The 14,826-nt window shown below is 35.3% G+C and overlaps 1 protein-coding gene across 4 annotated transcripts in view; it reads left to right on the top strand.

Moving 5' to 3' along the window:
* The window catches only part of Ccser1 (coiled-coil serine rich protein 1), a 1,169,843-nt gene that overhangs the window by 598,361 nt on the left and 556,656 nt on the right, over positions 1-14,826 (top strand). For 3 of the 4 annotated variants that reach the window (XM_029478490.2, XM_021165504.3, XM_085840568.1), the window contains exon 9: positions 9,173-9,250. In XM_029478490.2, coding sequence (XP_029334350.1) covers positions 9,173-9,250 — 78 coding nt within the window. Of the gene's footprint in view, positions 1-9,172; positions 9,251-9,361; positions 9,449-14,826 lie in introns of those variants that run through there. The other variant, XM_085840567.1, reaches the window with a different exon arrangement.

Genomic DNA, 14,826 nt, shown 5'->3' with positions numbered 1-14,826 from the left:
AAGCTATTGCTTAAATGAAGTGAACTGAACCCTTCCCAAAGATGAATATGTTTTCAGCTTGAGTGATCTCGAATAGAGACAGTCTGTTCAGTTTTCAAATGCGCTGCACCATGTGTTTAGCTGTACATCTGGTAAAAATCAACTACGAACCAGTCTCATTGTTGTGGAATCTCGGAAGTTTCTTAACTCGGGTTTAATGGCATCCACTGAAAATAAATTTCTTCAGGTGTTTATTGATCTGACACTTCCTCTGCCTTTATAGTTTTCACCCATTTTTTTTAACATAAAACAAATCACAACTCCTGTCCCTGCCTCTTTCTGAATCTGTTAAACCTCTGCACTACTTTTTCCGGTGCGCAAAGCATAAACTGAAACATCTCAGCTGCAAACATGTATGAATCGCAGCCGAGCATCGTGCGTGGGAGCTCACAGAATGAAATGCTAATCATTGGGTATAAATTAGGCCTTTTAAAAACTGATGAATCAATGCTCTTCCGTCCTATGCTGGCAACACTTTTCTCATAATTTTTGAAAGACCATGTTCAAATTACAGATTTTTAAATTTTACTTAAGTTTGTCCTTACTCTCTTCACATATGTTATATCTGACTGCAGTTTTCCATCCTCTCCTCCCCATCTCGGTCTGTCTATTCCACCATCTCTCCTTCTCAATTTCTCTTCAGAAAAAGGTCAGCCTCCCATGGATATCAGTGAATGGCCTATCAAGTTGCAGTAAGATGAGCCACTTACCTTAGTGTTAACCCAGTAGGAAGAAAAGGGTCCCTTAAGGCAGACTCCCACTGTTAGCAGTCCTACAAGAGTACCAAGCCACATAACTGTAACATATATACAGAGGCTTGGTCAGACCCATGCACTCTCTCTGATGGTCAGTTCTGTCTCAGTGAGCCCCTAAGAGCCCAGGTTAGTTTATTCTGTGGGTTTTCTTGTAGTGTCCTTGAACCCCCTGACTGCAGCATTTCTTTTACCCACTCTTCTGCAGAAACCCCCAAGCTCTACCTAATGTTTGGCTGGGAATCTTTGCATCTGTTTTCATTAGTTCCTAGGTAAAGCTTCTCTGATTACAATTGAGCTAGGCATAATCATTTCACAGACTATTCCTTCCTTCCTTCCTTCGTTCCTTCCTTCTCTTCTCTTCTCTTCTCTTCTCTTCTCTTCTCTTCTCTTCTCTTCTCACTTTTTTTTTTCACATCAAAAAGTAAAGGATGTTAAAATACTGAACAGAGATCTCTATTTTATATCACAGAAGCAAAAGTGTGGAACCTGTGTCTGCAAAAGCAAACAAAAACAATATTAGCAAGGACCCAGAGAAGATTTTCCAACATCTTTCCCCAGTGAGTGGTTAGCACAGAATTAAATAGCCTGGGAAAGAGAAAATAGAAAATATAGAAGGCCCATTGTTCATAGTTGGAGGTCATGATAATGATTATGTCCCAGGTAGGCAGTCACACTTCAAAGCATAAACACCTTGTAGTTCAAGAGCTTCCTTCTCTGCTGATTTAATCCCCCTGACCCACAATAGTTGACAACAGCCTCTTCTGAGGCATGTGTACCAGGCCCTGTTCTTCCTGCTCTTATTAAGTTCTGCACATTCCCGACCATCAGCTTCACTAGGTCATCGAAGTCATTGCAGGTCAACCCTAGAGTTCTACTCCTGTATCCTGAAAAACAGAATGACCAGGTTTGAATATCAAGGACATTGCTGTTATGTGACTGGGTTTCACTGAAAAGTTGTCCTGTCTCCTTGTGAGTTCCAAGAAATTTAAAATTTCATTTGAAGAAGTTTGTTTCTTTTGCTGCTGTTCTCATTCTTTTAATTCTGCTGATGGTTTCCGTATATACTCATTAAATGGAGAAAAATAATCGATGTGAGCTTTGTAGTTTTGATTTTTGGCTCCCTGTGCACTCCCTGGCTTTAGTATCATTAAGCAAGCCCAGTGATTTTCTCTTTCAGTTTTGCATTTTATTATGTAAATGATTATTATTATTGACACCAAAATCAGTCACATGATGATGTTCAAATTCCTCTGACCCACTTAATTATTTCATGGACTAAGCTTGATCCACCACACTGTGTTGATTTTCTTATAATAAATTACATTGCTTTTCCATTTTAAAAGTTAACTTTTATCCTCCTTTCAATTTAGTTATTAACATTTTTTGTTTCCATCATTATAACCTCTAGATTTATGTTAAGTTAATACTTTTTTAAAGGTAGATTTCACATTATTTTAAAGTTTTTAGAAATCTCTTTTCCTAGTTTAAAACTATTCTTTCCAAATACTCCTTTATAAACCAGGGATAACAAAAGTGGTTTGTTTGTCATTCAAACTCAAGGTACACAGAAGAGTGTGCAGTGTCTATCATATGTATCTCTCAAAACACCCCATCATAATTGTTGTTCTAAAACTTCCTAGTGTGAAACAGTGCTGTTTGTCATAACACTTGATGTGCAGTGAAGGCCTTATTCAAATGGTCATCGTCTACTACAGTGTCTCGAAACATTTTGTTTTCTTCTCTTTGGGGGGCGATAACAAAATTCTTGTGTTTAATGAACCTTTAATTCCTAGACCAAGCGCACACATATTTCAGTCTACTCCTAGTTGAAGTAAGTAAAAGGTGAGGCATACTGGCACAAATATACCATCTCAGCATTGGCAAGGAAGAAGCAAAATGACCAAGAATTTAAGGTCATCCTTGGCTTCAAAGTAAGTTTGAGGCCTACAATGAGTGGTGTGTGTGTGTGTGTGTGTGTGTGTGTGTGTGTGTGTGTGTGAATTTGACACAAACTAGAGGCATCAGAGGGAAAGGAGCCTCAGTTAACAAAGTGCCTCCGTGAGATTCAGCTGTAAGGAATGTTCTTAGTGATCAATATAGGAGGGCTCAGCCCATTGTGGGTGCTGCCATCCCTGGGCTGGTGGTCCTTGGTTCTATAAGAATGTTGGCTGAGGAAGCCATGGGAAACAAGCCAGTAAGGAGCCTTCCTCCGTGGGCTCTGCTTCAGCTTCTTGCTGCAGGTTTTGTCCCTGCTTGAATTCTTGTCCTGACATCCAGCAGTTTTAAGTTTTAAAAGTTTTAAGTTTTAAGTTTTAAAAGTATTTAAAATTATTTTATTTTATGTATGTGCTTTGCCCGCATGTGGACCTGTGTTTTTGGTGCCTGCCAAGATGAAAAAAAGGCATGAAATCTTCTGGAATGCAACTAGAATCACAGCTGACTGTGACTGACTGGGAATCAAACCCAAGTCCTCTGGAAGAACAGTGTCCTTAATTGCTAAGCCATCTGTCAAGTACCCATTGTTTAATATATTTTGAGTCAGATTTTGTACATGAGGAAAATCAGGTCTAGTTTCATGTTTAAAATTTCACTAAAGAAAAGTTTTACTCTTTTTTCCACGTGTTTTTCTAGCATTTTATCTTATGAAGTATTACTTCAGTGGCATGTGTTGTTATTACTACATAAATAAAAAGGAAAAAATTTCATTTTAATCCATTTCCCCCAGGCATTGAATAGACATATGCAATGTATGAAATTTAAATATAAAAAAAAGTAAAAATTAGACTTATTTCCATTAAATTTCTTTTTAATTTTTTTAATGAGAATGTCATTCCTGAGTATGTACTTTTACATAACTTTCACCCCCACACACCCACAAAAACTCCTGTTTTGTACCCCTCCAATCCCTCTCAGATTCGCAATGGTTTCTACTTTAATTATTATATGTTGTACAGTCTCTCTCTCTCTCTCTCTCTCTCTCTCTCTCTCTCTCTCTCACGAATACAACTAATTTGAAGTCATTTATTGTTGTTCATAGGTGTAATCTATTTAGGATTGGAGTTATCCTACAGAAGACTGACTTTTCCTCTCTCAGAATCACTATTAGCTAGGAGATCTTCATTTATTAACGGCCTTTTAGGATTGCCCATTGTATATTGGCAAGTCAGCTGCTGGTGCCATTGAGCAGGTGTTACATAGGTAACCATATTGTTTGGGGGTGGTCAGTTCTCTATAATATACAGAAAACACTATCCCAAAAAGATATCTTAGTCTTGTTGCTTTGAAAAACTTCCCACTCTCTACTGTAATGTTTTCTGAGCCTTAAGAGCAAAAGTTGTGTTGTATTCATATCAAATGGGACTAGATTCTCCTGAATCAGTTGCTTTCTATATTTTGACCAGTTGTGAATTTCTGTAATAATCTTAATCCACTGCAACATAAAGCTTTTTAAAATGAGGGTTGTAGGTTATACTTAATCTGCTGATATAAGTATTTAGAAGGGAGTGAGAAGTTGTAGCTATTTAGGAAAATTGTAGTGGGTTCTCTGGGTGTCTATGAAATGGTCCACGGTAGTGTTGACAGTTCTAGGCATATACTCCCTTATATGGAACAGTCCTTAGGTCCACTGAGACAAATGTTAATTACCTCCTGATGGACATGTCACACATGTACTGTTGGAGAAATCTTGCCAGGCTGGCCAGTTGCTGTAGTTCATAGGATTTATAGCTATAGAGGACTAATGTTAGTTCACCTTTGGCAGCAGGCATAGCACTTCTAGGCAAGATGATAGAGAATCCTCAGGGAGGAGCCTTCAGGTCAGTTCCAGTCTCGTTCCTGTAAGTCCTGTGTCCTGTGCGGCATCTTTCCTTAAAGTTCTGAGAAGCAACAAAGTGTATATTTAGCTTGGGAAGTCTATTGGATTCCCTCAAACCAACAAATTTACTGGAGGTTTGCATGCCTGGCACTAAGGTTTTTGTTAGTCTATGTCTCTTAAGAAAATATTTTCTTATTACCCTTAGTGGCATAAGTTCATTTAGACATACGGGCACACATATAGTATATATAAACACGTTTCAAATATATGTGTATTTTATAAATAAATACAGATTTTAAGCTACAACCTATTAAAAATTTAATAGCCTTTCTATATACCAATTGAAAACATAATGAAAAAGATATCATAGGATTGCTCCTGCTCACAATACCTTAAAAAATTATACAACTAAGGCATAAAACTAACCAAGGAAATTACCAGGAAAATTTCAAATCTTGAAATAGAAAGATTGAGAGCAACAACAGAAAACATAAAATTTAACGACCTCCCATGCATAAGGGTTGATACGGGCATCCAGATTTACTTGGACCATTTGTTGAAATTGCTGCCTTTCCTCAACTGTACATTTTTGGCGTCTTTGCCAAATATCACATGTTATAACAAAGTGTACTCTTTTTTGGGTCTTCTGTTTTGTTCTATTCATCTATTGCCTCTCTTTGTGTCAGTATCATGGTGATTTTATTATAATAGATTTCGTGTTTAGCTTGAAATCTGGTATAGTAATCCCTTCAGCATTAATATTTTGTTTAGGATTGGTGTGGATATCTGCAGAGTATTGATATGTGCGTGTGTGCATTTGTTTGTTATGGATTTTAGGAATCCTTTTTACTGCTTCTGTGAAAAAACATGTTGTTCATATTTTGATTGATTTGGGTTTGCATTGAAATTGTTAATTGTGCCTTTTATAGGATGTTCAGTTTTATTCTATGAGTTCTGCTCACCCATAAATATAAGAGGTCTTTCCATCTCCCTATGTTCTTCCCCAGTCTCTGTCTTCAGAGTTTTACAGTTTTCATTCTTGAGTTTCCATTGTTAACTACATAGTTTGATTTCTCTGTTTTTTCATTTTCTTTGTTTTGAGAGCAGAGGTGTTCAATGATCTCTTTCTTAATGTGTTTGTTATTGATATAGAGAGACTATAGGTTTTTTTTTTACACAATTGTTTTTAATATTTTTGTATTTATTTATCCGCTCCCCCCCCCTCTGTGTGTGTGTGTGTGTGTGTGTGTGTGTGTGTGTGTGTGTGTGTGTGTACCTTGTTCATTCCGGATGCCTGCAGTGGTCAGAAGAGGGTCTTAGATCCTTGATACTAGAGTGCTACGCTCTCTGGTCAAGTCAGCTGGACAAGCCGAAAGGCTTAAAAGTCACTCATGAGGCAAAAGAGTTTCAAGGAAGCTCTCTTCCTGGAGTCTAGCATTCTCTACCCATATATACATACATTCTCACGTTAGTCTAGTGTATGGATCCACGTGCTCTCTTTCAGTATTTTCCTATTATAAGTGCTTTTTAAAATTGAATTCTGACATGGCTAAAGTCTTCCACCAGTGTTCCAACAGTACTAGAATGTCCTTGAGCAAGATCATGGGCTTGGAATTCAGTAAGATTGTAAAAGCTAAGTCACTCCCTTACACAGGAATTTACCATCACTAAGGAAGAAGGAAGTTTCAGACCAAAGGAGAAACCAGAATAGATAATTAGAACTATAGCAGAGTTACACCCATACACACATATTTACAATGGCCTAAGGGGAAGGTGGACTATACAAGAGACTAAAATAGGAACTATGGCAAGGGTGCGAAGCCCTTGACCCTGGCTTCTAAGATTAGTGAATCTTAGGTGGAACCCTTGTTGATCCTAGCTGTTATCAATGAATTCTATCCCAGGTGGTTCCCGTTAGACCTTTTGTGTTTGCATTCCTCTATTTTATGTAAGATTCCCGTTACCTCAATTGTACCTTGCGATAGATTATGTCACCCAACTTATTGTCCTCTGCATAAAAAGTCTGATGCTCGATTCGAAAATTACAGTCAGATTCCACACGACCTCTCCTGTGTGTGTCTGTTTGTCATTCATCCATGCTTTGCCCACCCACGTCAAGAGACCCGTTCCACGCAGACACAGGGACCCAGAGGGTCTGCGGCACTAGAGTTATGGGTGACTAAAAACTACTCTGTGAGGGCTGGACATTAACCTCAGACTGGGAATATGGAGAAGATGCTGGCATGTGAAATTAGCGTTTTACATAGATAGCATGCATTGTAGAGAAGATTCTATCAAAGGCTGTTTTGTCACTCACACATGCACACTCACACATGTACTCACACACACACACACACATATGTGTCTAGAGTATGACAGAATAAATATATTATTTTAGAATATTGTGCTGTGATTACATATCATGGAATTAAACATATTGTACACTTTCTCTAAATTTGGCTTTTATGTGTTTGCTTTTCCACATTGTTGCCCCCTCAAAATTGTGTAATAAGTCAACGTTAACCTTATCCTTCACTTCTGACTCTTTCTGTAAAATGAATGGCTGATTGTATTTAAGGTAGTAAGTTTTCTGTGGAATTGTATGTTTTACAGGAAATACATTTCCAAATCTAAGGTGATCTTACTTTCCTTCCACCAAAAAGTATAACTTAGTAAACTTTGTAAAATAATATAAACAAGTTGACTTGAAAAATAGTTTATTACCATCCTACAATTACCAGCTGCACAGTGACTGCAGGAATCATATATTTGGTATCTTCCTTGGTTGGATATATGATATAGAGATTAAAAAAAAAAAAACACTTCACAGCTTTTCACAGTTGGAATATCTTTATGTACAAGAACAATAAGGTTGAAGACAGGAGGATTTGAAATTTCACTTACTTGTGTGTGAAGTACTTCTACTTACTGTCTTGTGTGATCTTTAACTCAGTGTCTATTTCATGTTCTAAAGAGACAACAATATCTCTAAAATGACCATTACATACATAAATTGGACATATTACTTGCTATAGTGCCTGACATCTAGTCTATATTGAGTTATTTGCATATGCTGTAAGTAGTGATAATTACAGTGGTAAAGATTAGAGTAGCATAGAAAATGTAAATGTGGCTTAAAATTCTCTGTAAGTTTAAAAGCTGTATTTCTTTGGCTTATATGTATTTCTTTATTATGATGAAAGTTATTTTTTACTGTATTATCATTGCCATACTACCTCTAATTTGCAATGCAATCACCCAGAGATTTAGATAGGGAAAAACAAAACAGAACAATCAAACAAACAAAAACCAAATGAACTTGTACCAAGTAATATTAGCTCAGAGCACTCACTACTAATATACATTTAGTAACCGAATCATCAGCAAATATAAATCATGATACATCTTTTCATCTCATTTTGACACTCTACAAAATCTATCCATGTTTTTATAATTCATGTACACATATGATTTATTAAATTTAAATTAAAAATCTAACCCATGTGTTTTAATTAAGAAGTATTTAATTGTTCACTGCTTGGAAAGGAAAAGCTAAAGTCAATTATATAATCACATTTACAGATTTATTTGTAAAAGTTATCTGTGAGAAACTGAATCATTTTAACCTTCCAGTAACCTCTAAAGCAGGTAGAGAAATTATTTCGTTACCTTGAACAATTAGGGGGATAGAATTTTGCATTTGCTTTTCCTCAGATGCCCCTCTCTCTTTCTTATTTTGCTCTGAATTCTTTTTATACATAATATGATGCCACATACAAATTGAAATCGGTATGCTGGGAATTATCTCAAATATGTTTCTGGCCTTTAATCATAGAATAGTATTTGGAGGATACTACTTTGAAATCGGTTCTGCCTTTGGAAAGGCAAGGTTCTGTCTTTTCTGGTCTGGCCTTATCCCCTGGTACAATCCTTTGGCACATATGCACCTTCTGGCCTGAACTGGCATTCTCTGGCTTCATTCTACACTGGGTTTTCATTCCTCACTCTCCTTAACCCATTTAACACTTGTAGCCATTTAGGCCCATCTTTGTAGTAAGCTCCCTGACTTCAGTTATTTTTTATTGTTATTTCCCAAGGAAATCTCCATGTCACACTCATTTCCATGGGAAGTTGGCTCCAAAAATGACTCACCTTCCTGTTCTTAGCTGAGCTGTCAGTAGATTCTTCCTCCTAACCTACAAATGTGCCAGTCTTGCTCAGTTACAAGACCCACTTTGACAACCATGCTCAAATGCCTGAGAGGATGTGGAACATTCCTCATCCCAAAGCACCACAGTCACTCTTAGACTTAGAAGAAAAGATGGCAAAGTGGGATGCTTGTGTCATGGAAACTAAGCTGTAAATACACTAATTCAAAAACCCAAAACCCAAAACCCAAACCAAACCAAAACAAGAACAAGACCCCCCTTACTTGAGTGTACATGCACACACAGTGGTTCATGAATTAGAGATTAAGTTTTAGTCAATTGAAGCTATTAGCATAGAAGCATATAGCTCACTATCATTGTGATTTTATTTTTCTTTTTTCTTCTTCACTTTGCAGGAAAAGATGCAGCATTTACAGAAGGCGTTTGCTTCAAGAGTAGATAAATCCACGCAGACTGAACTTCTAGGCTGTGATGTAAGTAGCTTTATGAAACCAGCTTTATCTTGTTTATTGGTTTACAGACTTCCACAGCTTGTATACACTGCTGCGGTGTCCTGCATTGCCTAATTCATTGCTTATTCACAGACAAATCTCAAACATCTTGGACTGTTCAGAAGGATAATTCCAGGCATCAATGGCATACCAAACTCCTATTAATTATTTTTAAGCCAACATCTCTAACGTGTTTTCCTGAGCTAGTAAATATTATGTCACATAGAAACATGCAGAAGAATCATAGATACTTTGTTTTAAAGAAAATGTTAATTTGTTTATTAACGATTTAATAAAGTTACTATGTTTGCAATAACCTAAGCCCAAGCATTATTTTTCCATGCAGGCAAGTGAAATAACAAACAAACCAAAGAGCCCTTCCAATTTCACAAGCTATCTTACAATAATGTTTTAGCTTTTGGGCTTTGGTGTAGGCAATGCAAGTAATTTAATTAAAAGTTAGTAATTTTTATTAATGTAAAATACTTGCTGATAGTATTGTAAAGTGTATTGTAGCCCAATCTTCTTATAGAAACCCTGTGTGATTTTGTAGAGCGGATTGAAATAACAATCTTGTCTTAAACATAGCTTTAAATTTTGTGTTTTGCTGAAGTTTATGGCTTTGTACTCCCTATGCTAAAATATAAAGGGGTTCTCTTACTCATTTCTATCTATTGTGAGGAACGTTTCTTATATTAGAAGTGATGAATAAGAAGATATCACTAAATTGTTGATAAGAAATTGGATACATGCTGCTTTAAGTTTTCTGAAGATTTCATAGTAATGATGTGTTTATACTTGTATTTTATGGTAACAGTTGACATAAAAGTAGATGCTATTCTTGTGTTGTTATTTAAACCACCACATCATTTTAAACAATGTATTACATACATGCCTACCTAACCAAATAAGTCAGTTTAAATTCTAGCACAAATTATTGTTAAAATGTACTTTTAGTTTAAAAATATTAAAAGTCATACTTTTCCTGCGATATTTCTATATTTCTCATTTTCTCATATAATATTTATTTTAACATTTTCCATCTACATGTTTAAATATTCTTCAGATACTAATATTATTACAGCAACATTTCTAGCACAGTTTTAGAAGTTATGTGCGTGCTGTTAATTTTATTTCTGAGAGAAGAAAAAAGTTTTACAATATTAAGATAGTTTACCACTAGTAACCCACTGTTTATCTCTTTCATGGGACCCCACCCAATATAACCATTTCAAATGTATAGTATGTATCAGTTCTTAGGGTATAACCTCAGCATATATTTTAGATAATAATCTGCATATTTTAAGTCTAGCATTCAGATATATTTCAAAAAGAATTATGAAAGCATGATCTGCATAACTGTATTGCAGTATGCATCATAGCACATGGGCACTGCAGGTTAGCGTAGAATCCAGCTACTTCAAAACACTCAATTTGTAAATGACTTACCCCCAGGAAGGTGAAATTTTTTGGTGTTGTGAAATCTGTGAAGTAGCTAGAGTATTATTCATTTTTAATACAAAGACAAGGAAAATGCTTGCGCATTTTGACTTGATTTGGGAAGCAGTATTTTAAGAACCTGCATTCTAACTGGCTTAGTGACTCAACATAAACAAACAAGCAAACAAATAAAACCACCAGGATGTTTGTGCGATACTGTTAGATTTTTAAAACGTATTGTGAATGCTGGTGAGAACCTAGCTACCGGCTGCCCCTTTTGAACTTCTCTCTGATGAATCACATTCTTTTTCTTTTGGGAACAATTCGTCAGGTACTTGGTTTTCTAAATATGTAAAGGTAAATTTAAAAGGGATTCAGGCACATGGTATTTCACTTAATGTCCTCATTGTTCTTATCATATGATGAAGTTCAATCAACCCTTTACTGGACGCTTGGCAGAATATGTTCTGGCAGCAATTCTTAAAGTATCCCACTTCAAGCACTTGTTACAGTTTGGGGAGCTGATAACACATGACAGTGCTTTGTTCATGTTGATGTGCTCAGCATCTCCTAGTCACTTGTTATATAATAGAATCTTCAGAATCAGCAAATAAATAACTGTCAGGAGCCTTAAGAGAGTAACTGTCCTTAGCTACATGCATAAGCTGTAGAGTACTTTCTATATGGAAACCTGGGAAAAGACATACTGTAAATAATTTAGAACCATGAATTTTATGACAAATAGAACACATGTGACTCACCCACACTTCTGGAAGAACAGGAAGTATCATCATCAACTGTGCTTCATATATGTAAATAATTTAATATTTTCACATGCATTTGAATTACTAGCTTTATAATATCTTCTTAAAATTTTTTCCTAAAACTGTTTTATGTTCGAATTTTATAAACACACATATGTTACATCTATTCATAATTTTGATAGAGGTTTTCAGGAAAGAGAGTGTTTTGTAGAAACCTTGTATATCATCCTTGGTGCTTACGTTTTCTTACCTGGTTTTTAAAGCTGTCAATATCAATCACCAGTTGCCCTTTATGGATTAAATGTGATCATGTGTCAGAAGGGTTAGTGTCAGACTACAAAAGGACTAGTCACCTCAGTATTCAGGACATGACATTTGCTGCACATGCTGTTTAAGAAAGGAATCCATACGATCTCAGAATGAAATATGTTAATAAAAGACTACCATAGACTAATCTAAATATTTTTAAAACAAACTTTTACATGAAGCAATTTTATTAGGACTCTTGAGAAGCAACACTTTCTTAGCTGTCACCTGTGCTGTTGATAACCCATGGAAGATAGGTGGGTAGAGTTGGGACACAACTGGGTTTACTCTAAGACCACATCAACAGTTTGACATCCTTCTGACTATATAAAACATGTAAACAAAGGTCTCCCAACAGCTCAAAAACTTCCTGTAAATATTTTGAAGCTTGAGAGCTACTGCAAATAATATTTTGATTAAAATATTTGAGTGTGAATAGATAAATTTAGTAGGAAAGGCCTTAAATATCAGTGAGAAAATTCAAGGCTTTGCTAATTTAATATCTTAAAGACAGATTTTACTTCCTTGATATGTTTTATAAAATCTTGCTTTTTAAACAAAAATGATTGCTTTTAAGTGTAAATTTTCATTTAAATTAATACATTCATTTCATTCAGAATAATTCACGAAATTTGTCTTTTAGTATTAGAATTTTAAGTAAAAAGATTTACTACTTTCATTTATGTATTTTAAACTTTTTTTTATAGAAAGTGTTTACTACAATTGAATTCTTAACATTTGATTACTTTTAAAATGTGTAGTTACTAGGTAATTCATCAAATATTAAGTTGTTATGATCTGTTTATATATTACTAATGGTTTTAATTTGACTCTTTGAAAATGACTGGATTGTGCAATCACTCATATTTTTTATCCAGTCCAGACTTACACTTTAGAGATATAATAGGAACATTTATGTTATACAAGAAGACATTAGAGAGAATGTCTCAGTTCTTTTTGTGTGTGTGTGTGTGTGTGTAGTTTAAAACATTTACTGGCTTCATTAGATTTCATTTTGGAGTTTCTACTGGAAGTTACTGTACAAATATCCCTTAAATATATTGGAAAAGTTTATCCTGTCTCATCTGGGACAGTGCTGCAGATGCTTGGCTCTTACTACAGTTGTTGATCAGCCCCATTTTAAAGTGGGAAGGTTATTTGTTTACCAGGCTGATGTATTATCTCCACTGAGTAGCTGTTAGTTCAGCATTCTCATTGGATCCTAACAACCTGTATTGTATTAAATCTTCCTGGCTAGACTATGCTGCTGCTTTCATCATTCATACTCAGAACATGTGCATTCATAATTCATGGAATTTACCAAATAAAATAAATAAATAAATAAAGTCTGTCTCCAAATGCTCCATTTGTTAATGTACACTCCATGCAGGTATTTCTATTAATACCTACACATTAAATCAAATTAAAAGATTTATAGAGCTTTGTTTTAATCAAACATTATTTTTCATATTGTTTTCATTAAATGCTCAAAAAATTGGTTAAAAGTGTTAACAGGAAACACATGACACAGAATCTAGCCTTATTCAATCCTACTGGTCTTATAACATAGTTTTGAAAATCTCTTGAATTTATATTCAACAAATATCACTATTTACCTAGAAACTTTCACTGAAAAGCCTCAGATAGTCTCTTATAGCATGTGCAGTTACTCAATCTGTAGAGTTAAGGATAACACATGAAGAAATGATAGAATGCATCAGAAGGTTCTAGGTGTATTGTGAAAAGAGAGGAGATACAGGAAAGAGCTGCTGATTGTGTTTGAGGCTGAGTATGGATGGTGTCCGAAGAGTTACACAGGGACACTGAAACACATAGGACTGAGCTCTGTGCCTTGAAAGAGGAAAGAAGGTGACTTGGAGAAACCCTCTTAGAATATCCTTCTGAAGACACTTTGAATTTCTTAGTCCCTGACAGAATTTTGTTATTATTGCCACGGTACTAGATATGAATAGTCAGATTAGCATAGAGACCATTTAGTATAAAAAAGGGAACTGTGTTAATAACCTTGGATTTTCTAGAAACTGACACTGGAGAAACAAAGTCTACATACATGAAGGAAGAAGACACAGACTTCCTGTGTTCTGTTACCTGGGAGCAGTGACAGAGACTTGTGTTCCATCTACCCTAGGAACAACAGACCCAGGCATCTATTGTATATCCAGCTATATAGTGGATGTAGTAATTCCCATCATTTCCACTTGACATAAGAAAAAAGAGTAAAGCTAAATGCAGCCATAGATCCTGATAATCGCCTGTATGTTTTCTCTAGTCCTTTTCCCTCCTCTCCTCCCTCCATGTTCCTTCTCTTGGGAAGAACTGAAGTAAGCATATTTGTCCCTCAGTATCTGAGAGATTAATCCAGGGCCCCCCTTAGGACCACCTTCAAGTACTCAAGGGCTCAGTAGCTATATATCCTGTTATATATGAGGACTCATCTTCAAGTTACAATGAATCACTTATGCAATATAAATAATCTGTAAATACTTGATTCATTATTTGGGGGTTGATAATTTTAGTTACTCGCTTCACCCTCTGGGATTTGAGGCTATTCAAGCTTATATAACTTTTGCCAGTGAAAAAACTGAAATGGATTTTTTAGGGGACAAAAGACTTTGAAATTGATAGATTGAAGGTGTTTAAAAATAAAGATGTAAAGTGATTTTATAATGTAGTCATAGAAAATGAAGAGAAAAAGTTTCATAAATGTATTTATTCAGAACTGGCACAGGAGCAGGAAATTTTAGAATATTCCATTAGAAAGTTTCTTAAAAGCACACTACATATATCATTAACCTTATGCACTATAAAGTAAGAATGTAGGGAAATTATACTCTTTAGTGATGCCATGTTAAGATGGTAATTACAATTGTAAATTTATGAAGCTGAATTAGTATATAGAAAATTTATACCAAAGAGGGTAATTTGAGGTTCAGAATACTTAAAGAGTCAGTTCTATAAATATCAGAATTATTTCAGATTTATCATTATTTTATGGATTTTATGTTTATAAATGGATTTATGGATTTG

The sequence above is a fragment of the Mus caroli genome, unplaced genomic scaffold (genome assembly GCF_978045245.1).
Source record: "Mus caroli unplaced genomic scaffold, Mus_caroli_1 scaffold_7, whole genome shotgun sequence".
In the NCBI taxonomy this organism is placed as follows: Eukaryota; Metazoa; Chordata; class Mammalia; order Rodentia; family Muridae; genus Mus; species Mus caroli.
The sequence above is the reverse complement of the archived record's forward strand: the minus strand, read 5'-3'. Positions and strand labels throughout refer to the sequence as shown.